The 26,475-nt window shown below is 39.7% G+C and overlaps 1 protein-coding gene across 4 annotated transcripts in view; it reads right to left on the bottom strand.

The window, feature by feature from the left end:
- Positions 1-26,475, bottom strand: part of sdk2a (sidekick cell adhesion molecule 2a) — a 150,919-nt gene that overhangs the window by 55,836 nt on the left and 68,608 nt on the right. For all 4 annotated transcript variants that reach the window (XM_082140852.1, XM_082140853.1, XM_082140854.1 and 1 more), the window contains exon 2: positions 5,030-5,189. In XM_082140852.1, the coding sequence (XP_081996978.1) occupies positions 5,030-5,189 (160 nt within the window). The remainder of the gene's footprint in view (positions 1-5,029; positions 5,190-26,475) is intronic.

Here is a 26,475-nt window from a genome sequence, read left to right as displayed (position 1 = left end):
GTGATCAGCAAAACACAGGAGATGCAATACACACGTCAGATAGAACAAAGGAGAGAAATATTTATGTGGATGTAGGTTGGATTATAGACTGGGCCAGTGCCCTTGGGCCTTGTATTTACAGTGGCTTACAAAGCATCAGGATGGATGACCTGCGACCATCAAAGGAACGCCAGAGGGTTTGGTGCATACAGTGGAAGCTGACCACTAGTTGACCCCTTACTGCATACAGTACGAATTGACTACTAGGATCCCCTTCACAGCATTAAAGGAGTACTTCTTCACTGGCAAAATGGCCTTTTTTATTCAAACTTGGCAACCTATGCAGTATAAAGGTGTTTTTTTTTTGTTGAGAAAACAAAGAAAAAAGGCTGTTGTCTTCCCTTTTGCCAAATAGGTAGGAAAACTTCAAAACTTTTACATACTACCGACATTGTAACAATACAAAGTGAGTTGAAAATCTGCGAAGTTATACTTTAAGTGTGAACTGACCACTAACATAAAGTTGGCATGAAATAAAAATTCAGCTTATTGATTTTCTAAATGATTTTCACTTTAACAAAAAAAAAAAAAAAAAAACTGACCTTGTAATGTTAATCAGTCATAACTTTAAGTCCATTTAAACGCCGCCCCTTTCTTACAATCGATTTCAAGCTTCAATGCAACAGATTCAGATCTGCCTCCATCTAATCAACAACTGATGAATAGAAGTTGCCGCCCTACATTTTATCTTTTTTGATAATCAGTCTGTTTCACTCAGATGTGTGTCACAAAAAGGAAGAAAATAATCTAGCTGTTACTTCGGTTTAATCGCAATTTATGGGCTTACAGCAGTGATGCGCGGGTCAATGTATAAACAACCTGCACCCGACCGACGTTTTCAACTAACCCGCCCGCAACTCGGACCGCAAAAAAAAAAAGAAGAAAATATTGTACCCGACCCGCTTCCTGACCCGCATTTTTTAAAAGTAGTAAATGCATAGCAAGAAGTACACATGACAAAGCCAGCACTTTGGTCATCATCTTTCATTATTTCGGCAAATGTCTCCCACATTTTGCTCTTTCTGTTTTTTGTATTTGCGGAGCTTCCACTCCCCAGTCTTCACCTTTTCTCTTGCCGCCTCCATCTCTACCTGCAGACTGAGCTCGTGCCTTCGCGCCAGTTATTCAGCCAATAAAGTGTAGCAGGCCTATGTATTTCATAGAAAATTGCATGTGAGCGGAGTGGAGCGGGAGCGAGCGGGCGGATCTTGGACAGAGCGCAGAGCGGCATTTTTAAAAGGATGGAGCGTCGCCCTATTTCCCGCTCCAATTTCGCTCCGCGCACACCACGATTCTGAAGCATGCTCAGCCTGACTCAGTTGATGACTGCAAGATGGATTCTATTTTCAGTCAAAACTCGGCTCAATAATGGAGTTCAAAAAGTAGGCTACTTCAAAAAGGAAAATAAGAAGTCATACAGGTAGGCTACACTATAATATAAAACTAACTATAATGTGGTAGAAGAAAACGAATGTGGAGACATCGTTTCAGTCAGTAAAGATTCATTTTGGAATCTAAAAAGACACATCTCTCGAAAACATGCAGTGTGCTATCTGAACACGCTGGGAAGAAAGCAAAAGGTTAGCAAATTGAATGGCCTACGGTATAACTTGTAACAAAGTGTAAATTAAATATAGCGTAATATTCAAACAATTGATACAAGCCCATTTCAATTTTAATCCTGCGCGCTGCGCAAAAGTTCAGTTATAAGAATGTTGGCCTAATAGTTAATTTAGCCAACTTTTAAAACGTTTATGTATATTTTTTTATATTTTTGTTTATATAAATTTTATTTATATTATTAGGCCCATTTATTCGTTTTATTTTACAGCAGTTTATGTGTACAATGGATATAAGCCCATTTAAATTTTAATCGTGCGCGTTGCGCAAAAGTTAACTTATCAAAATTCTGGCCTAATAGTAAATTTATTTAAAAGAAATGTATGTAGGCTATATTTTTGTTTATATAATTGTTATTTATATTATTAGGCCCATTTATTCGTTAAATTTTACAGGACTTTGTGTAGGCTATATTCCTTATAGCCTAGGCCTAATTTGAAATAAAACATTTCTATTTGAAAAATGTTGTTGTTGCTCATTAGTTCTTTAGGAGGTAAGGCTGTGGTCTAAGCTAACAGTGATATACATGTAGATTTTTTTTCCTTTTTTGGAGCGAGCGGGGGGCGATTTTGGTGGAGCGCGGAGCAAACTGCGTTGAGCGCTGAGCGATAATGAGCGGAGCGGCCTGATGTTTGAGCGGGGGAGCGGAGGGGTGGACAGTTCCGTGAGCGATGAGCGGAGATTCTCACCGCTCCACTCCGCTCATATGCTCTCTAGTACTATATAAATTACAAAGGTTTAATTGGCATCTTTATTTCAAACGACCCGACCGACCGCGACCCGAATATCATTAAAAATATTTTTGGATGACTCGTAACCGCGGGTAACCGCGGGTGACCGCAGGCACCCGCTCATTTCGGATCAACCCGCGCATCACTGGCTTACAGTGGTTTATTATGACAAGGGCCAGAGTTCATTGGCACATGCAACGCAAACTCTGACCACTTGGGGCATTTTTTTTTTACTTCCCAAATAGGGCTACTATGAAAATAAATAAATAAATTCATACAAATTTTAAAGCAAAAATCCACATCTGAATGCTTAAAGGGATAGTTCACCCCAAAATGAAAATTCTTTCATCTTTGACTCAACCTCAAACCTGTATGACTTTCTTTCTCCACTGAAACACAAGAGAAGATATTTTGAGTCATACAGGCTTAAAACAACAAAAGGGTGAGTAAATGAAGTCAGAAATATCCCTTTAATTCTTGTAGGTTGTGTAGTCACCCTTGTCACTTCAAGTAGGATAACTCATGGATATGGGATATTATTATTATTTTTTGCTTTGAACGTCTGCAATCGTAGTCATGTATGCTGTTGAAATAATACAAAATAAAAAAAATTTAAACTGGGCCGTCATCATGAAAACATGAAGTAGGTAAGTGTGTTTTTACACCTCCGCATGGCCTCAGCCACGAGCCTGTGACAAGACCTATTAGTTAAATGGAGTGATAAAGAGAGAGCCGAACATGTGGGCAGTAGTGCTTTAATCCAACCAGTCAATGCTGTCTCATTTTTACACCGCCAGCTCTTTTTCCAATACTTTAGTTTTCCTGCATTACCAGTCACAGGTTTAGTCTAACCTGCTGAAGTGAATTCAAGCTTTTTCTTTGATCGGTAAATGTGAGGAATACAAAGAAGAGAGCAGGTCCTCACTCCCTGAAAAAACAAACCATGCAAACACACAAACACACACACTTTTCAGTGTCTGAGAGGTAAGAGACTGCTGGGAAGTTTCAGTCACCAGGGATCTTTTGGATATGCTCTGTGGACTGCGTCGGAAACCTCTCCTATTGTCTTGACTGACAGGCAGAAAACCCGTAGAGAGCAGGAACCTCTGCAAGAGGCCAGAAAACGTCTGACTCGACCCTTTACTCAGAGTAAGCACTGCGGGTAAGTTAGACTTTAGCTTTTAGGAAGTCTTAAAATGCAAAGTCAAATATGAAAGAATCCTGTGGTCAGCAGGTAAAAAGAATGCGAGCAAAGAATACAGCTCAGTCCTCTCACTGTGACCAGAGAGAGAGAGAGAGAGAGAGAGAGAGAAAATATCACTTGGTTTTTAAACATAAATATTACACATAGCTCTCAAAGCTATCAAAAATAATTCACAAGCTACTCGACTACTTCCTTTTGATTGATAAATCCACACTGCCTTCACCAGGGATACAACATTTATGCAGAATACATAAAACAAAACATGGACGACAGGGATCGCTCAGGAAATACATCTCATTCTCTTTAATATGAGCTGAGAGGCATGAGTGTGATTTCATGGCTGCAGAGGGAATGAGGCACTACTACAACTCAAGAGGACTACAATCCACAAACGCTCTTGACTTACCAAAAAACAAAGGAGATATCATTTAAATAAACACCAGAAAAAAACACCCTGATCTCACGGCAATTCGTACGAATTCTACGAGGTGGCTAATTCGTACGAATTCATACGACCTCACTTGTACGAATTAGTAAGATTTTTGCTAAATCGTACATATTTTACGAATTGCCCAATTCGTATGAATTCATACGAATGACCTACCCCTGATCCCGCCCCTAAACCTACCCATCACGTGGGTTTAGGCAAATCGTACAAATTCGTACGAGTGAGGTCGTACGAATTCGTACGAATTAGCCACCTTTTTATCACTCGTACGAATTCGTACGAATTGGTCGTGAGATAGCGTTGGAAAAACTGAATGAAATTTTTTGCAATTGAAACTGTGGTTATTGTTGTATTTGTGATGGTGATAAAGCTGTCGTGTTTCTTCAACTACAGTCAGGAACTTTTGTGATCTTGGTTAGTTTTTATTCAAACTAAAAGATTTCAATTTTGTCTCTTTGTTATATGAAGGTCACATTAAATTGTTCTTGGATGCTTTTAGCAAGGCCTTGATTTTTATTAAATTTTTTCTACTTTTCAGGTGCCTTTTCTGAATAGATTGTATTACTTTCTCCCAGACCCACATCTTAAAATATGAAAATAAAGATAAAATAAAGGAAATATGGAACATAATACTTTAACTGTAATTTTGTCAAACTGTGAAAAACATTTGTGTATTTAGGAAGCATGAAATGCTACAGCTACACAAAAGAGCTGTTTGATTTATTCCTAAAATGTCATTTTTGGAATAAATCGGACAAACTCTTTTGTTTAAATGTCAAAAAGTAAAATGTCATTTCCTTCACCGTTACTATTTTTACCACCAAATGTTGCTAAATAAAATACATTTTTTTGAGATGTGACAGATGTGCTTGGAATGCACTTTCAGTGTCAGACTAGTGATAGTGTGAAAAGTGCATTTTCTAAATATCTACAGGGCCAAAACTTGCAGAAACACTCATACAGCAGTGAGAAGTTGGGAAGTATCACCTGTACTCCAGGGAGAAACGCGTCAACTCTGTACCATTGTAAAGCCATTTGAACTCCAGGGGCCAGCTGCCCTCAGCCATGCAGGTGAGAACCACACGGTTCCCTTCCAGGTGGATCTGGGTTGCCACAGGCTCCATCTTGAAGTAGGGTGGTACATCATCTGGAGGGAGAGAGAGCGAGACAGAAAGAAAGAGGCTTAGCATGTTTCACCCAAGTAGGACATGTTCCTGGATAAACATACTTGTTATTCCTGAGACAACATTTCTATCAGCCAATCCGATATAAGGGTGAGATTTAGAGTCAGGCTTAGGGCTGAGGTTACATTGACATTTGCATGTATTTATTTTAGCAGACGCTTTTATCCAAAGCAACTTACAAACCCGAATAATACGAGCAGATTAATCCAAGGGAGAAAACAATACATGCACAGCTATCATGTAGTAGTCAGATTCAACTGAGCATTAGAATAGTGCAGCACTTAAGCAGAAGTGGAAATGGAGAACAGTGAAAAACAATGCAAGTGTTACATTCTGGTCCACAAAGAATGACGAAGAGGAATGTTCAATTCAACATAATTAAAGGCAGAAAAAGCAACAGTGTGTACTTAACCCTTTCGTTTAAACCTCAGTCAGGATTTTTGGGTTGTTTTTATTGCTCTTAGGACATGAAAAACAATATTTAAACTTTTTTTTTACATATTTTTCAAAGAGATTTTCATATGTCCACTTGAGTGGAAAGTACGCATTTTGGGTTTTAACTGAACAGGTATTGTATTAGACATAATACAGTAATAACACAGCAATACTAGGTGTATTTAACAACCCAATGAATAAAATCATATAAAATCATATGAAAACTATAAAATATAATACAGCTATATTATTGCAAATGCAATTGAGTTTGTTCCCGTTCCACCAGCAGACGGACTTCATAAGCTAATACAGAGAAGAACATCATACAAGTTGAACGTCGTGTGTCTTTGCTATCAGAACATGAGGATGTGATTCCATCAAAGATCTCTACAACCGGGGAAGGTACAACTCAGTGGAAACCAAACTAAGACATGCTCTCTAGTCTACTATGTCGATTTACCCTTATTATCTGATAATTCTGATTATGTTTAAGATGGACACATTTCTACCGTAGCTCTCCTCTCTGAGAAAACCTCAGACTGAAATCTATATTGATCTATTTATGTTTTCAGACTGATCAGATTACTTTTTTTGATGTAACAAGTAAAGCATTACAAGTAACACGCATTACATTATTAGATTACTTTCTTAATGTAACGAGTAAAGTAACATTACAAGTAATGTGCATTATGTGACCAGATTACTTTTTTGATGTAACGAGTAAAGTAACACATTACAGGTAACGTGCATTATGTGACCAGATTACTTTTTTGATGTAACGGGTAAAGTAACACATTACAAGTAGCATACATTATGTAATCGCACCATATTTCATGTGTATTATTAACTTGACATCCTCTGGGGGTATGCTAAGTTTCGTAGAATTTCATCCATGGGGGGGTATAAAATAAATTAATTTATGTGCACATTTAGTGACTGTACACTCATCGGCCTGTAGATGGTGGTGTTGAGCGAAGGGTTGCTGGTTTAGGATGATACTGTCACACACACACATGCAGGAATACAAACAAACACAAGCATTCACACACACTGACATCCACACGCACAGACACACACCCATACACACACATACAAATCCACATGCACAGACACACACACACAAACACACACGCGCACACATGTACGCACACATACATACACGCACAGACACACACACACACACACACACACACACACACACACACACACACACACACACACACACACACACACAAAAACACTTTTTGACTTATATTTGCTTTTTTAAAATTATATACTTTTTGTGTGTACTGCCTCCCTTGGCGCCTAAGATACATTAAGTTGCTATTAGTTCATTAAAGATGTGTCTTCAGCCACTTTTTGAAGATTCCAATGTTGGAATCCAATCCAATCCAATTTTGTTGTTCGGGTGAAGACTGGAAGATCATTTCAACTCAGAGTGTGAACATTTTAGACAGTGACCTTGCTGTGACGGCACCACCGGGCATCACTCGGCCAGTGAGAGGAAATAGAAATGAAAATTCTTACAGCTACAGCTTTCATTTTTCTTTTATATATATAGTGGAAACACGTCAGAGCTTGTGCACTACCCACCAGGCCACGTATACAACAGGCTATGATTGTTTGAAAGGAGTGTTGTTTACTACCAACAAAGAAAGATGAAACATTTTTAACTGGTGAATCACATCATGCTGAGAATGAGTGAGAGAAAAAAAGGCAAAAGAAGCCATTAACATCGGAAAGCTAAACACGATTTGACAAACTCAATTTGGCCTCTTAAAGTATAAAAGACATTTTAAGAAATGATTTGTCTGTTGTGACGCTGAGGCGCTCTGGAGCTGAAAGAAGAGACATCTGAAGTCATGACAGAGGGAGTGTGAGGGTGAGAATTTCAGGGACCAGATGGGCTAAGTGAGGGAAGGTTTTGAAGATAACTTTAAGATGCAGTCGCTCCTCCAGCAAACCTGACAGAATGAGCTATAGTGTGCCGAGGAATCCATTCATCTTCAGTCTTTCTAAAACAGCCGGATTATACAGACTCTCAGACAAACACAAAGCCCTGCATGCGGGTGCCTTTAGCCAAGAGACAAAGTGCTTTCATTTCCCCCATGAGGAGCAGATGATGGGACCTATCGATCGTGATCAAGACATTCTCTGTAGGTGACATGGATCTGATTGTCATTGTGTTTGTGAAAAGCCAATTAAAGCTTGTATTAATTGAGGCAATAAGCTAGTGAGCCCTAGAGCTCTGTTGCAGGGTTGTAAAACATTCTGCTAATTTCTCTGTGCTGCAAGGTGCACTGAGAGACATGTTGAGAAGTCTCACCTCTCAGGGGCGACATCAAGCATATACAGAGTGATGTAGTTTGGACTGAGGTCCCACACAAACAAAAAATACACACAAGTAAATTATGCATATTAACTTATGATGCACATGAACATTCACAGTGTGGTCAGATGAGGGCAATTGGGAATGTTGTCTGGGGCCCTGTGACAAGCAGGGCCTAATAATGGAGAAAGAATATTCAGTACGTCTACCTATATCATCACTACAGTCCTGCACATACATATAAATACCCATAAAAACAATCATACACGCACACTCACACACTCCCCTGCATGGTGTGCAGAATGGCTAATTCTTTTCATCTAAAGGAGTTGGACTATTATCAGCCTAATCAATCCTGGTACAACTCTCCAAATCATGGCCATTGGGTAACAGGCTCTTGAAAAGAGTGTCATTTCATACACACACACACACACACACGCACACACAAACACACACCACCCTGAGTGCACAGCGCTCGCCAACCGTGCCACCACAGACATTTTATCCTCCAGTAAATGCACTGCAATTCAGCGCAGCCAGTGGAGAGGCATATCCACTTAGCAATGCCACACTATAAACATACCACCATTAGAGACCTCAGGTGCAAAATCAGACTCCACATCGATTGGCTGAAAGCAGCATCCCCCCTACGATGATATGATGGACGGTTGTGCATATGTGTGCAAATGTGTGTGTGGCTTGGCAGTGCTTTTATTTGCACCATCTTATAAAGTCTCATCTTGACTGCCCATAAGTAAGAAAAAAACACGAGCGAGACTTAGTTTGATTTCTCAATCGTTTTTTTTTGTTTTTTTCTAGACCAAAACCAGATTAAATTGATTTAACTGAGCAATTTTTTCCCCCTTAAGATTTATCTCCTGAGATCACCAAACAATATCTTATACTGTTCCAAAATTTGCCAATATACCAAAGTCTGCAATTCAATTTCAGATTTCAGTATAAACCCAATATAATGTACTTCATTAAATCTGCTAAATTATTTGAATATTCTATAATATGCAAAGTAATTTTCTAGATGTAGACTATTCTCCATACCATTGGCATAGGACTGATCTAAAAAAAATGTTAGAGGGGGGAGGGGGGGGGGGGGGAGTCTTACATCTTATCTTATCACCAAATTAATGTTGATTAGTTGACGTAACTCTCACCCAGTAATCCTCAATGAAAGGCAGGTAAGTGGGCACTAACAATAAAAGATTCAAACTCAAAGTATTCTGTTGGCAGAGGCCAGCTGCCATTTTGTTTCCACGGGTGGCTGAAACTCTTTAAATGATTAGTTAAACAGCCTGGGGAAAGGGCTATATTACTGGTGGCTAATAATGGCTTTCGCTATAGTCTTACTGTAGGCTACAAGTTGTCCCGTGTGTGTCTAGGAATTTTAGGAGAAACATCTGAGACAATGTTAATACTTCAAACAAAACTGAGAACGTCATAATGTTTCCTCTTAACTGCTTTCTTAAAGAAAGTTCTGCTGTTTGTCTAAATCGTTCAATTTAGTGGTCGAGAGATCTCAAACGTGTTGGAGCAGCTGTGTTGCTTTAGATATAAAGAAATGAACAGGGCTTTTGTGGCCGAATACACAGTGTGGTAAAAGTTTCACTCCCATGGGTTCCCATTATGTCAGACGAAAGGTTATGTTAGCATGAAATGGAGGCAGAGCACAGACTAGTTTGCAGAGGTCTGACATTGTCCTCACACAGGAAGCTTCTTGGTGCTGAGAGCGATCTCCATATTGTAATGAGAATGTCAGTCAGTGCCTGTGGCCTCTTCACTGTTTGAGTACCAGGCTTTGATCTGCTGGGGCTCAGGCAAGGTTAAGCAGCTCTGTTTCTCACTCTCTAAAATCCTGCTCTGAGTGGGCGGGCTAGGTCCGCAGGAGAGCGTGCCCACAGAGAGCAAGAAACCCCAGGTCAGGATGATGCTAAACTCAGCCTTAATGAACCATAACGCAGGTGCCATTTCTCATCAAAATCCCTGTGGTTTGGAAGTGGAAGAAAAAGGAAAATATAAAACTAAAGGAAGCCTTTTTGTGTTGGTCTTTATGGGGACAGGAGATAGGAAGCATGCCAACATACTCTGGGGGAATTAAGTGTGGTATGTTGAGGTTCCTTCAACGCATTGTATGTTTGTGTGTGTGGGTGTTGGGTGGCATGGATTATTGGTCCAGATGGAGAACCTAGGGGTGGTTCCTCTGCAGTGGAGGAGCCCAGCAGCAGGCAAGCTGAGCTGGCCAGAGTCAGGGGGCGTTTAATGTTCTCTTCATGCTTGGTCGGGCTGAGAGCATTATTCTGCAGTGCCCTTATCCACCTTGCCACCACTGGCCACCTTAGAAACGACAAAGAAGCACTTCCACTAACCTGACAGGCAACCTCAAATGGCAACGCTCCACTCAGGCTGCTGCTGCAGCACACAGAATTTTAATAGCTTTGAGACAAAGGCCACAGGCACCAGCCGGGATCCATAAAGCAGGCCCCTCAGAGCTTTCACTGCACCACGCTGGCATGCAATCGTACTCTCGGGGCTAGGGCTTAACACTTGTTCTGGTGTTCCCTCCCTTATTCCAACACGGTAGGGGCAATGTCCCTTTCCGCTTAATCATCTTGCACCTGTGCATAAGCACATTAGCCAATCCTGCTCTTCTCATCACAAAGGCTTAAAATAAGTGGATGCATGGTCTAGGCAACCTCTGGCTCTTAAAGCTGTTTTTTTGTTTGTTTTTTTCTAGAAGGAACATTTGCTTAAATCAGTGTAGAACCTTGGGGCAATGGTCACCTCTGCTTTCTCCTACAACTTCCTGTACTGCCTGTAGGTGTAATGTTGGCCATGCCATTAGCCTTTAGGTGCAATACTGGAGAAGTCAGAGTTATGTGCATGTTTGTTTGTCTGCTGGTTCAGGTGAGTGTATGAGACTGGCACAGAAACAGTCTCACTCTGTGCTCCTGATCCCTGCTGAAGGTCAGCCTGATCTGTCACTCTGTCAGTAGCGGTTGTCACCTAGACAACCGGCACCCTGCCGATTTACACTTCATCAACTCTCAAAGCGTGCAAACTGCCCTCCCCCCTGGAAGCTAGGTGGAGAGCCCCATTGCCCTTCAGGGCAAACAACCATGTTACCGTATTAGGACAAATGCAGATGCAACAAGAAATGTGGTCACAGCACTGTTGTCACCATCACATTCAGTGTTTCAGAACATTTGTTACTGTGTACACTATATTCTTATATAATTATGGCTGATAGAAATACATTTGTGAGGCACAAGGGTAGGCGCTTCAGAATCTCTTTTGTTTAGGCTGATTGTGATAGCAGCAAGAAATAAGAAAAGGCTTTTCTTTCACTGTTGTTTTCTTTCTTTGAAAAGCACCACAGGTCTGTTGAATGAGGCGTAGAATAATACAGGAACTCGGAATTACTTTGTTTGACTTCTGTTGCAATTCAATCGGTGGGGTAATTTGCAATCTCTCAAAGCTCTGAATTTCATTAGCTCCTCAGGTTTTCTCAGCACATCTGTCTATGACTGCAGTATGAGTAGGTTGCCGCGGGTTAATGGATGTGTAATTGATGCGATTAATTGAGGTGTAATGTAGCACGGCATTGCGATTTTGATCCAGGGGGCTGCGGGCAGCCAGTGACGTAACTCAAACACAATTAGAGGCGGCATTGAGCTATCAAATAGAGATTTAATTAGGAGTGAAGACAGAATGGGGGGCAGTCAATGGTCGGCATATTGAATTATCCGAGCACAGCCTCCTGAAGGCGTCATCGACACAATGCCAGCACACATTCTTCCCCCGACCTGTCTTTCTTTCAACACCTATCTATTTTCTTACCTTTTGTCACTTCTTCTTTCTCTGCCTCTTCGTCACAGTCTCTGGCGTTGTGCATATGCTGTCTCCTTGCATTTTCCTCTATAACCTATCTTTCTACTCACCTCTGTTTGCATCCTTCCCCACCTCTCCCTACTCTCCCTCCCTCCCTCTTGTTTCATCTTCCTTTCTCCTTCTCTGGTTCTCAATCTCTCTCTTATGCAACACCAAGGGATGCATGCGCCCTGGGACGTGTCTCTGATATCCATGAGATTAATTAGGCACCAGAGCGCTTGGCACAACACAGAAAAGCAACTGTGCAAGACAACCATCAATTAATGAGATGCCGTGCACCCTCATACTTCATCCACATCTATTTTTCACCCTTCTGTCAATACCTCTGAGAATCCCAATCAGTTGCCCTGACTGCATGTTTCTCTCTTCATCCAGTGGACTCTGTGAAGTCAGATACTGTTTTGATGGACTTGAGTAGTGAATTTTTGGAGTGAAGCAGAGGGAGCACTGAAGTTTTAATGGCATGTGTGCTGTAATTATGTGTCTACTTAAAGAGTACTGTATCTTCGGGGTTGTCTTCCTGTCTAATTTAATGCTAGTAGGTGGCATAAAAATTAAAAAAAAACGAAAAGGAGAGTGCAAGATACAAATTTACTTGATCTCAGAGAGAAGCTAAATTACATCACGTGAGTTGTGCAAACACCTCAACGATGCGGAAAGAAGAAAGATCGAAGGCAGGCGAGCACTATAGCATGGCACGAGGAGGCAGCTACGAACTGTATTTAGAAAGTAGGGCAAAGAATAATGGAGGAAAATAACAAACAAAGGCATCGAAATGAGAATTCCACTGAGCCCCGGGTCATTAGAGTTAATTCTGCGCATTCTGCCATCTGCTGCGATTGTTTACACTTGCCTGGATAATTAGATCCTAATTAGTTGATGGGGTGGTGGGAAAGCATTCCATCCACACATTATTATTTCACTGGCTCCATTATGGTAGAGCACCTGGACGAATGACATGGCACTGTCCAATACCTCACTCGCTTAATGCCAGGCTCGCAAAAGAAGAGTCAAAAAACAAACAAACATAAAAATGACAAATATGCTGTGTAATTATAGGCTGACACGCCCTTTTAGGCTCCCCTACAGGAAATAACACATTGCATTCTTCATGACTAAATGGCATCCGAGGTAATCATTTCAAATGGAAAGGACGGTCTAGGCCCCATCTGTTCAAGCAGTCATTTCACTGGGCCTTAGAGATACTGACACTCCAACAGCACAGAACAAGCTGTCGGATTCCTCCCGCATTCTTTCAACCCCTCCCCTACACCTGAAACCCATGTGTTGGAGAGATAGCATACTTGTTAATAGTCAGGAGCTCTGCATTGTATCTGGAGGCTGGCATTGTAATATATGTATGCGGTAAGGCCGCTGATTGTGATTCTTATCATTGCGCGTGTGCCGGCTAGAGTGCCGCGAGGTGACTGAGTGAATGGCAGGGCTGGATGTAAATGCTAATGGCTGCATGGCTTTGACAGAAAGAAGAATTACCATCAGTCTTCATTAAATTTATAGCGGCCTGTGTGCCAAAGCAGACAGGGCTCGGCTTGGACACTGGTTTATTTATTTGTTATGAGGGTGAAGAACACGTTTCGCTTTAGGAACATCAGTCACATGCATTTTGGATGGGAGGGACAGCAAAGGATGCAGCTCTGAACTGTCAAGGGCACGTCCGCCATATTTTACATCAGAGCGACTTGAAACGGAGAAGCATCAAAACTCTGGGTTTTCCATCCGAGTTTAGGAAACAGAGACAGAATGTGTCCTCACAGAGGACAAAACAATATTGAGGCTATAATCCGCACAATGGCAGTGCATCTGGGAGCACAAGCTGGTAACAAAAGTAGAAAAAAATTATTATTTTGTGAGCGGAACAAGCAAGACATATGGTGAGTTGAGACTGGGTGACCAAACAAGAACTTTTATGCTTGAAAACATACACAAAACAATTCGAGCCGACAAACAGCAGTTTCCAATCTCAGCCTGCTGATAGTCTACAGTGTATAATGGCACTCCATTACACACATACACACACTTCCTGCAGACCTTTTTGACCACCATTTTCCCCCATCATTCTTCTTAATAGGGCTGTTGGTGTTCTCCGAGATGGTGTAATTATACCTCCCCTGTGACACTTAGGACCTCACATCTAGCTGCAGTCCCCATTCACTGCACTCCACATCCCTAAACACCTCATCATTGACCCCTGACCCCTGCCATTCCAAGAGTTCTATTCCAGCAAGAGCTATTCCATGGTCTGACCAAACTGGACAGTAGAGCCGACCGCAGACATGGATCCAAACACTCAGGCATTATGCTAATGACATTGTTCTCACACGTCTTACATGTCTTCTCGCTGAATCTCATCTCGCTTCTCAATTACCCAGATATTGTGCATCGGTAACTGAGATGCACTGCTCAGAAACAAAAGGAGAGAGGAGTTCTTTTCAGAACACTAATTATCGTGTTTGCCAGGACACAATAGTGGCCGGTAATGGTCTTGCATGTGAGGCCGGGTGCAATTAACCTCTGTAGTCAGCATAAACCATAAACGGCTGGAATCTGCTCCGTGCTTGTGGTTAACATGGCACCCGTATAGATAAACTTCCTGAAATTCTGGAGTTTGAGGAAGACTGACCACACCTTTAAAAATAGACTAAATAAGCATCTGGTTATACAAACATGGGAGAGGGCAAGAACTGTGGTGCAGACTGCTCGGGATCAGCATTTTTCTGTGAGAAATGCAGACTAATGTGGTTTAAATTCAGGTGCCCTGGTCACAGGGATAGATTTCTACAGCACAGGCTAGGGTCTGGCCAAGGGAAATATGTGGTGATGGGCACATTAACAGATTTTGTTTTAAATTAGTGAGTGCTTTCGTTGTCTACCATTTAAAAAAAATAAAAAATAAAAATTTAACAGGGACAATACACTAGGCATTGTTACACACAGACAACCGATGCCGTGTACATAGGGCATATAGCGTAAAGCCAGTTTGCGGCCGCGTCCCTGGTTAAGCTTTTACATAAAATAAAAACATCCAAAATAAAAACAAAAACACAATCATCACAAAAAACAAAACAAATACAAATACACACATGTATACATGCATAAGAATATGTGCACAGCTGCCGGGTTCCATGGCTAGTTTCAGATATCAATTGAATATATGTCACATCCATGACATAGAAGTCCAGGAAGAATGAGAAACCCACTCCATTTTTCTGATTGAGTTCACATCAGGCCCAAATGGAATCTGCTGGTTTTTATTTGTGGAATTCATTAGAATGGACTTAAAATTGAAATGTGAGACCTGAGAGAAATAGCTCTTTTGTGTGTGTGTGTGTGTGTGTGTATATGAAAGACAAAAACAGTTACGCTAATAGTTAGATGACTGGCTGTAATTTGCGAGCAAGTTTAGCCATCTTTATTCTAGCTCGCTAACAAACAATAATAGTACATGTTATAATAATTACATGTCATTATAAAAATGTTTTTTACAATGCCAAGTAATCTGTCAGGTTACAGATAGCAGCCAATAAGGCAATAGTAACATTAGCAAGCTGTTTTTGGGCAAAGATGGCAACACACTCACTGGCCAAAAGTCACAGCCCAGAAACACCTCGAGCATCGGACTTCATGAAAAAAAAAGAAAAAGAAATTACACACACAAGAGAGTATCACAACAAACACCATCACACACTTCTACTGGACCATAAGTAATGATTGAGAGGAATTTTTGTATGTGTCTATAGTCAAATCTTCTTCTTGTGGTGAACAACACAGAACTTTTCTGAGGTGCAAAAGTTGGCTCTACTGAGATATCTTCCCCTCTGTCAGGCTAAACTCCAAAACATTAGATGATTAATCATCACTTTTATGAATTGTCTCTCTCTTTTTTCCTGCAGCAAAGGTGAGAATCAAAAACCTTGCTGTAGGGGGGGAAATACTTTCCACCCCACCCAGATGTCACACTGGCAACCTCCTACTAACAAATCCAATTTATATGCAAGAGTATTGGAAACGGGAGCCTGAGAGGTTCAATGCAGGGTTGAAGTTGTGAAAGTAAAATCAAGGTTAGCTCTATTTTTGACATCCTCTTATAAATATTCAGGAGCTCTTAAAAGACAGAGAGAAAGGTAGAGTGAGACAAAGAAAGGGAAAGACAGAGCAAGCAATAAAGAGATAAATAGTGAGTGAGGGAGAGAATTACAGAGACAGCAATTCTACTTCTCACATAATGTCAGCTTCTCCCATGGGGGACAGAATAACAAAATTAAAAATAATAACACAACCATTTCATTTTCCCTTTCTACCATTCACTTCATCATTTAAACATTTTTGTGAGGACTCATTAATGGTAATATTCTCCGTTCAAACTCTTTCAGCGAGGGCCAATGGGGCCCATGCCCTGGGGCCTCTGACTATCAGAGGACCTCTAACTGTGAAGTAAATAAACCACTGAAGACTTCTGACTACTGCCACTATGTGTAATAAATGAAGAAATTAAAAATGGTCCCATCTCAGCACAAACAGTGCATTTGAGGACCAGATTCATGAACATCTTTGGAGAAGATTTACAAAAGGTTCATGAAAGAAGTGCAGAAATATCTTTTATAAATTGCAAAGTTGACATTTTTGGACAATTCTTAAGTTTTCAAATGTTTTCTTAAGAGCATCTTATTTTCAGTGTTGGGGGTTCCGTGAGATACGTAATACGATTACCTTTTTTAAGTAACTAGTAAAGTAATGCATTACTTTTAAATTGACAAAATCTGAGTTACATTTTCATAGATGTAAAGCACGTTACTATGTTTTCCTATTTATTGAATGACAGCTCTGTTGAAAAGTAACCATGCAGCTCCAACACTTTTTGCCTTGAGAAGAAAGTTACAGGCTTTGTTGTATACGATGCATTTAAAAAAAAAAATGTATTGCAGTTCTTGGCAAATATTCGATGATCAATGCAAAGAAATTTTTTTTTTTTTTTTTTGCGCAACCTGCACTAATACTTTCTGCGCTACCTTTGCACACTATTTCCATCCTGAATGGTTTGATTGGAGCTCTGCACTCAGCGTCGCATTTGCATTTTAAATATGCTGTGTATTTTAAATAGTTAATTTTAGAGCTTGTCCCAGCGATCTGTCGCATTCAGTTATTCTTCCGCTCTCTCTAGAAATGCTTTTGGAAATACAAAATATTCTCAACTTTATTCTTAAGTTATATTTTGGGGATATTTAATTTAATTTTATCAATCAATAAATTCCTCTTGAAAAAACTTTGTTGTATTATTTTAATTTAATACTGTGAAGCTGCTTTGATACAATCTGTATTGTGAAAAGCGCTATACAAATAAACTTGACTTGACTTGACTTAAGTAAGAAAATAAAAGGAAAATGGCAGTTAGAACAAATGTATTCTCAGAAGTGTTTTGTGGATCCAGCCCCTGAACACCCTTATTGCAGCTTTGATATATAATATAGTGTTGTCTCATTCTCAATATATGAGCTTATTCTTGCAACTGCAAATTCAACAAAAAAATAAAAAATAATTGACATTAGAGAGGCAGGTTTCCTGGAGCCCTGCAGGACCATAATCTGACCTTTGTGGAGACCCTAGGAAAGATCATTAAAAAGGGCCCCATGCTCCAGTGCAAAAATAGTCTGAAAATAAAATAAATTCCTAGAACCACTGCAAGTGCAACCACGTGACAAGTGGTTTTGTTCCCAGAGAAATAGATTCAACAAGCAGAGCAGCGTGACAAAACAAAACTGGATTTGTTCAGTTCATTGATTAAAGCTGGCCTGACAGTTTTGTCACAGTGCGCCTCTCACTTCCAATGTACAATTGCTATTTAGCATTTTCCTTGGGTCAAATACTAATTTATTTTGAACAATCTCAGCAAGACCTAAGGCGACTGTCTACATTGTCATTAGGATGGAGCGCTGTCGTGGAAAATTCTGTCTCCTAATCTAAATGCCTGATGAAAACCACAGAGATCATAATAGTACTAGGCTAGCTACTCAAAAGTGTAATTCTTAACTCTTTCCCCACCAGAGTTTTTTAAATAAGTTGCCAGCTAGCACCAGCATTTTTGATAATTTTCACAAAAGTTTCAAGCTCCATGGACTCTTTTTTTTTAATTTCTTTTTTAGCAACACTTGAATGTGGGTAAGTTTCATAGAAAAGCTAGCCTGGGTGTCCCCATGCTGCCTTGAGCGCAGCGCGATTTTATTCACGCTGCTAGGCAGCCTGGATACCATGGACTAGATTTTCCCCTCAAAAAAGGGAACCAATCACAGAACGGGGAGGGAGCAGCAAGACGATGACGACGTCTATGCGACACACCGAAGCAGTTTGTTTATATCTATGGATCCAACATGGCATCAGACGCGAAGTTACCTTTCGATGCAGCCTTAGATAGTGTTCTAAGTAGTTTAGAACGCAAGTTTATTTCGTCTTCTTCCTCGTCGAATTTCTGTCGCTCTACATACGTCATCGGGTATAATTGAAACGATTGGCTATGAGCTACGTACAGGCGCATTTGATAGACATTCGTAGCGTCCAATAAACGACTCTGGGCATTCGTAAACCACGCCTCAAATACGAGAAAATGAACATGTGGTTCCCAGACCACGTCTCAATGAGACAAGGTCTGACGTTAGCCAGGCTATAGAAAAGCAACATTTTGAGAAAAAGCTGAGAAAATCTTGTTTTGTCAAAGACTACTTCCAGATCGTTGATCAAAACACAGATGGGGTAGATCGAGTCCATCAACACCTCCAAAGCTTCACAGTCCTATATCTCGTCCTGGGTCGACATTTAATTTTCGTAACGTTAGGCAGTATTTATATTTATATGCTAGCTGCTTAATGTTGATGATGCCGTTATTTTACATGTGCATCTGCTTTAATGATATTGCTTGTTTCTGCTTCTTCTTCCCCTGTGTTTTGATCCAGAGATTCTGTACTTTTTCAGAAGATGTGTCATAGCGCCCCCTACCAAATAACAGTGAAAACACGGAAAATTGAACATTTTGTCAATGGTTGGGATTGGGGAAAGAGTTAATATGATACAGGTGGCCAATCTAATAGCTTGCTGAGTTTGGTAATATAATGTGATATGTGACACATTTCAAGTCCAAATATACCATTAAACAATTTTCAATAATTTCTAACCAAGCACATGATAATAGTATTCATAAAAAGTATGTTCAATCTTAGCCAATGGAATGGCTTTGTTGAGAAGGGGAATTGGAGTTACCCGGTGGCCTTTACAAAGCTGAAGCAGACGAGTATCACAAAGTACAGTGGAGTCCCACAGACAGAGTCGGGTGGCTCTAATGTTCCTGGCACCCGCTGGGATGAGTGATTTGGCGGATTAATGCTGCTTGCCACACTGACAAGAGTTATAGCTCCGCGATTTACATCGTAAACGTCTGTTAGCTCTCCACATTTGGAAATGAATATTAGCAAATGACAAACTGACAGGAAGCCAGATGGGCAACACTGGGCTGATATTGTCAAGGTTTTATTTTGCATATGCGAGACCCATTTTTTAACATCTACATCACTAAGCTGCGGGTAAATACACATCGAGAGTGTCTTTTTTTACCCCGCCTCCCCCCCCCCAACATTGTAATCCCAGGGATAATCTCCATCTACAATATCCGAGATAGAAATGAATTGGTGGAGAAAATCGCAAATGAACATATTTAAATGAAACCCATTAGGGAACATTGGCGTCACAGTGGTGAGTATTGCATTGGTATTTTAAACCGGCATTAAACGCTTCAGAATTTTATTAGAATCACTTAAACACAGTCATGCATACTTCATGCACAGGATTATATTAATACATTCAGATTTATTTATGAGCATTTTCTCAGATAGACTAAATTACATTTTGATTTTAGATAAGAGCTGTCACTATGGCAGACCGCATGCTTTACTGAGTCCAAATCTGAAGCTCAACTTTCATCAGGACTCATGACAAAATTGAAATAATTTTTTGCTATGGCACTCCATTCATATACAGCTAAAACAGTTTTAAAAAGAACCTGTGGAAATACATTTTTCAAACTGCTATTCGTAGGCTCTCGGAAACAATGGCCTATTACCTTTTCACCCCTGACATTGTATGCACACTCCTTCGAATACTAACACCATTTTGCACTTCTCATAGGGCAAGTTCAACGTCAGGCATACATAATTCATCAGGCCTTCTATGTCTATCACTTTAGAATGTGGATTTCAAAACTCAATAAATCTTTTTTGAATTGAAATGCCATAACTGAAACAGACAGGACGAGAATGCCATAAACATATTTTATATGTTTTGTATTATTGCGGTGGGATGAATGCATATGTAGGAAACAGGTGCCAGAGATGAATCAGACACAGAGATGGGTTAATACCGAATGACGCCCATGAGACAGTCTGCCACCGTGCTCTTTTTTTGGAAGAGATATCATTTTGTTTTCTCTGGAGATGTCTGGCTCGTCCTCATCTTGTCCTCTGCATCTCTCTCTCTGTTCACCGTCAGACGATGCAAAGTATCTCTGTCTGTCAGTCCCCTGTTCTTTGTCCTCCTTTGTAGGCCATTTCATGGTCTCCTTATCAGCGAGTAACTTCTGAAATGCACTAATCTAACACTTTTGCTCCTTCTCGCAACTCCAACCACCCTCATTTCCCCGCATTCCCCTCTTTTTCCTCACCTCTCCAGCCCTCTCTCGCTTTATGACAGAGCTAACTCGACGGGTGAGGATTTGATCCCTCTATTTCGCGCCGACGTTTGGGTCTGCTCCGCGACCGCAGGACGACAGCCCCTCAGCCACAAATTAAAAAGTCATGAGTGCTTTTAGGCGAGTAGCTCGGCCTGCCCGCTGGCCCCACAGTGCATTGGCTCTCCGAAAATAGCCTTTGTGTTTCTGCGATGGAGTCGGGGAAGTAGGAACGAGGTGGGGAGCGGTGGAGCATAGCTTCCCTCTGTGCTTTTAACCACAGTTCTCAGTTTTGCTTTTAATTGAAATATCCGAACCTTGCAGGCACTAGCTCATGAGCAGCGTGCTAAACACAAAAGGCAGGCGCCAGGCTCTTTAAAGATTCAACACCAATCTTCGTCTACTTTCGCCCACACACGCACACTGGTTACCCACCTAATGGATGGGCGGAACGAAGTGTTGCTGAGGTCACGACCCCGGCACGTCGACGCAACCTGGGCCCCGGCTGTGAAGGCAACGCACCTCGCAATCAGACAACTCTGAGGTGAATCCAGAAACTTCTATGAGTCATGAGTCTGAATAGAGTCCATGAACCTGAGGCTAATAAGAGTGGAGACGCTGCTGTCATGTGCAAGGCGCATTGTAATTACAGGCAAGATAGGTCGTGAATGTGGTCGGTCTCTGTTACACGTGTCTTTATATTGACCGGCAGCTTCTGAGCGATTGCATTAGTCGTACCGACCAAAACCCCAAGGGCCATAATGAACAAGTGGAATGTGCAAGGCTGACAAACACTTCCATGCTGTCAATCCCACTGAGAGATCAATTGTGATCTATATGACTTGGGAGGGTTTCTCTGAGATCATGCTTCTGGGCACATCATATCTGTGGTAGCGCTGAGAATAAATGTGTACTTATGTAGCAAAACATCAGAGAAATTATAAGGGGAAGGACTTGAATGGAAACAAAATCATTGTGCATTCAAGTCCTCCTGAGAAGTTCTTCCTTAAGAGTTTGAAAATCGTAATCACAGTAAGAAGCGCATTCAAGTGATTTTGGTTCGAAATAAAATGCACTCACTGGAAAATGTCATATTACTTTCTCTTTCATATTCTGACCAGTGGGTAAATTATGTCACGTTTATTGTTTTGTCCTAACTATTAATTTATTCATAAACATATTAAAAATGTAATTCACACATGCAATGACTTGAATACACCTCTTCTATGATGAGCATGTTTCAAAAATGTTAATTAAAATTCATTTTTTATAGTCTTGTTGGCAGCGTTCCAGCATCTGGCGCAATAGCGCTTCAGGCAATCTGAGTCCGGGTCCCATTCCCTCTTATCCAAATATCTCCTCTAATAACAGAATGACTGAATTTTGAATAGCATACCACCATTCTTATTATTTCTGCTGTACTGTAACTTTGACAGGCATACATTACATGTGACTAATCACTCTAACATACAAGAAAATATTTCAATAACAAAAATGTCAGAATACACCGACATTTTTGCACAGAAATCAATGGAGAAACGTCCTTTTTACCCATAGAATGGTGGAGATTCAAGTAGGGGCTAACTGCCAAATCTAACCTGTCAAACATTGACAATGAGGTACCAACAAAGAAAATAGCTGGCTTAGATGGCCAACGGGTGAAATTACTCATCTTTGAGGACACTTACAAACAACCATCCTTGCTGAAAAGACCAGAACTAGATTGGCAGGTATAATTTTTGGCTGGTGGGAACATCAGCATACCAGCATGCCATGCAGGAGACCAGCATGTCCCTTGTGAAAAAGATGTGTGCTTAATTGTTTTGAATGTGCACCTGTAGTGTACTTCAGATCTTACAAGTATATTTAAAAAAAAAATATATGATTGTGAAATAAAAAGCCACTTAAGTTTACTTTAAAAAGTACACTTTCATGACTGTTTCTTAATATCAAGTTCTGTCATGAAATTCTAGACGGCACCCGCTGATAGATCCTTAAAGGCCCACTGAAGTGCCTCGGAACGCACAGCTTTGTATGATGCGTTGATGTAATTTCCACTGAAACAGGAAGCTAAGGCGGGACATATTGAATGGCTCCTCCCCCTTTTCAAATAGCCAATAGCGTTTAGTTTACCTCACAGACTGCAAGTCATACTTGACAGCAACATGAAAGCGAATCCGAGCACTGATGATACGTTGGATTCAATAGTAGAGGTGTGAATAAATTCTAGCCCTTTCATTCTTAACCAATGTACAGTTGGAAAACGGAATAAACTCGAGCGTTTGAGTAACCGAACACACATCTCCAACCCATACTGCTCTGTGACGTGTCAACGGTCGCTTTGGCCAGGTGGTATTTATAGCATAGGGAGCGGAGCTTTAGATTCTAGAGAGCATTTGTTTGGACAGAAGATGTGATGAGAAGCTAAAGTCCGCGGTGATGTCATAAAAATCGGTGATCCATTTTAGCGGAATTGAGAGACAGTTTTTAATGCTTATATCTCCTAAATGCAAATTTTGTCATTGTTTTGGAAGACACCAGCTTATTCATAACCTTAACGCTAACATATTCATACTAAAAGCTAATAAACTTAAATAAAGCTTTAGTTAAAACTTAAAGGGGGCCTGAAACTCATACCTCTCAAACTTTAACTCATTTGGTAGAGATCGCATCATCAACTACATAGCCCAGCTGATTGGTTGCTGTTGCATCAGCGGCAAATAAGCTGCGGCTCAACATTCAAACAAATACTGGTAGTGTTACTGTTAGCAGTCTGCAGCGCGCTTTCAGCAACCCTCCACCTTCCCCAGCTTCACCAGTATACATCTGCAACAAGGGTTAAATCATGTATGTTACATGTCCAGCAGCAGCAGCATGTCTTACTCACAGCAATGTATCTGAATGTTTTGGCAGTAGCAAGTCTGCCAAATGTATGAAATTACATATAAAGATGTACTTTTGTCAAAAACACTCTCGAGTTTAACAAACTGCATTCAAAATAAATCTAAACTACACATTTTCATTTAAGTGCAAATAACGTGCAATTATATGGGGCGCCGTTTGTAAAGCGGCTCACGCTGAAAATAACAGCAACATTTTGTCACATTTAGCTTCAAACAATGTTTAAAAACTGGTATGAATTTATGACGGTCACTTTTTAGCACATTTACAACAATATTTGTCAACTTAGAGATATTTTAAATAGTTAAATCTAAATATTAAATGTTACACCTAAATGTTAAATGTTAAATCTAAATGCTAAATCTAAATCTAAATGTTAAATCTAAATGTTAAATCTAAATCTAAATCTAAATCTAAATGTTAAATCTAAATCTAAATCTAAATCTAAATGTTAAATGTTAAATCTAAATCTAAATCTAAATGTTAAATGTTAAATCTAAATCTAAATCTAAATGTTAAATGTTAAATCTAAATCTAAATCTAAATGTTAAATCTAAATCTAAATCTTAAATCTAAATCTAAATCTAAATGTTAAATCTAAATCTAAATCTTAAATCTAAATCTAAATCTAAATGTTAAATCTAAATCTAAATCTAAATGTTAAATGTTAAATCTAAATCTAAATCTAAATGTTAAATCTAAATCTAAATCTAAATCTTAAATCTAAATCTAAATCTAAATCTAAATGTTAAATCTAAATCTAAATGTTAAATCTAAATCTAAATCTAAATGTTAAATCTAAATGTTAAATCTAAATGTTAAATCTAAATGTTAAATCTAAATCTAAATGTTAAATCTAAATCTAAATGTTGGATCTAAATGTTAAATCTAAATCTAAATCTTAATGTTGAATCTAAATGTTAAATATAAATATAAATGTTGAATCTAAATGTTTATCATTTATCAAATCTAAATTTGCATATTAGTTAAATATTTAGTTTCACCCGAAACATTTAGATTCAACATTTAGATTTCGATTTAACATTTTGATTCAACATTTCGATTTCGATTTAACATTTCGATTTCGATTTAACATTTCGATTTTGATTTAATATTTAGATTTAACATTTAGATTTAGATTTAACATTTAACATTTAACATTTAGATTTAACATTTAGATTTAGATTTAGATTTAGATTTAGCATTTAGATTTAACATTTAACATTTAGGTGTAACATTTAATATTTCGATTTAACATTTCGATTTAACATTTCGATTTCAATTTCAATTTATAATTTCGATTTAACATTTAGATTTAGATTTAGATTTAACATTTAGATTTAGATTTAGATTTAACATTTAGATTTAAAATGTAACATTTAGGTGTAACATTTAATATTTAGATTTAACTATTTAAAATATCTCTAAGTTGACAAATATTGTTGTAAATGTGCTAAAAAGTGACCGTCCAAAATTCATACCAGTTTTTAAACATTGTTTGAAGCTAAATGTGACAAAATGTTGCTGTTATTTTCAGCGTGAGCCGCTTTACAAACGGCGCCCCATACAATTAAGTGTCTGAAAAAGTAAATTATTTATTACTTCCGTATTAAGTACACTTTTTAAAAGTATGCTAAAGTGTACTTATTTTTCACAAAGCCTAACACACCACACGTTGGTGACCAGCAGTGTTACTTCACATGCTGTAAACACAATGCAAAGATTTCTACTCAGGCAGGAGAGATTCTCACTGCTTCCCTCCACTTTTTCTTTGTCACTTTGACAAGGCGCAGGAGGGACACTCCTCTTCACTCAGAGTTTGTGGAGTATAGCCTGTCAGCTGAAAGATGACAGCTTTTCTTTGGGCCATCTCAAAAGCTGATGAAAACCAGACCATTCCAAGGGAAAGAAAAGAGTGCCGACACACCGGGCGCTCTCTCACAGCACAACTGAGAAGTCTGATCACGCAAGGCCGAATTCTGTGTGCAACGTAAGTTTGGCACTCCTGTAAAGAACACAGTTGTTTTAGCCCGAAGCAGTTGAAGGTTTGTGAACTGTTCTGCCTCCAGCAACCCCACCCATTCGGCTCCCATGGTTCCTGTTGTACACTACTACTTCTCAAAGACGTTTTTTTTTTCTGACATAAGATATTCAGATACGTCGTACGGCTCCTTAATCAGGCCTGAGAGACTAAGTGATGCTCCTACACCCCCCTTACAGGCTGTTGTGGCGTAGATCACATGCCACGAGTCATTTGCGCGAGCGCCGTGAGGAACATAAACCTGACGCTCTGCTTCATCACTTTAAGTGCCTATCTCACTGCGTGCGACACGATGAAAGTAAATCAGATTGCGGCTAAATCCGTGGTTCCTCTCCCCGTCTACCGTAGCGCAGCCAGCTTTTCTGCACGGGATCAGTGCACTTCATAAAATAATATGCCATGGGATATTCTCTGAGTCAAAGGGCAGGGATAACCTTTTGCATTTGCATTTAAAGGCGACCATGATTCTGAATAATGACCGTTTGATCCTTTATTTTCTAAATGGGAATTTTTTTTTTCATCAGATAGATTTAGAAAAGGGCTCAGAGCTGTGATTATAGATCTTTGCAGAGCCCGCACAGCCTCAAAGACCTGCATATGAAAAGAAGAGAACAAGGTGCAGAGATCTGACTGACAAGTTTGAGAATGAAAAAGTGTATGAATGTTTTATGAATCAGCGGGATATTATCAAAGCGCTCGCTCTTACCCGTTCTTTCCGAGATGTTTGCTTTCCCAAATCTGTCTTAATTATTGAAAGGCCAGTCTCAACTTTTTTTTTAAAACACTGCTTCCCTCAGCCTCACTGTTGTGAATATCAAGCTGAGCTTATTGATCAGAGTTTCTTTATTCCTGCCTTTTCAAAGGAACTGTCATAAACACACGCATTAAAGCATAGATTCTGCACCACAAGTGGCCCTC

This window comes from Leuciscus leuciscus (assembly GCF_965113295.1).
Source record: "Leuciscus leuciscus genome assembly, chromosome: 1".
In the NCBI taxonomy this organism is placed as follows: domain Eukaryota; kingdom Metazoa; phylum Chordata; class Actinopteri; order Cypriniformes; family Leuciscidae; genus Leuciscus; species Leuciscus leuciscus.
This window is presented reverse-complemented; position numbering and strand designations above follow the sequence as displayed.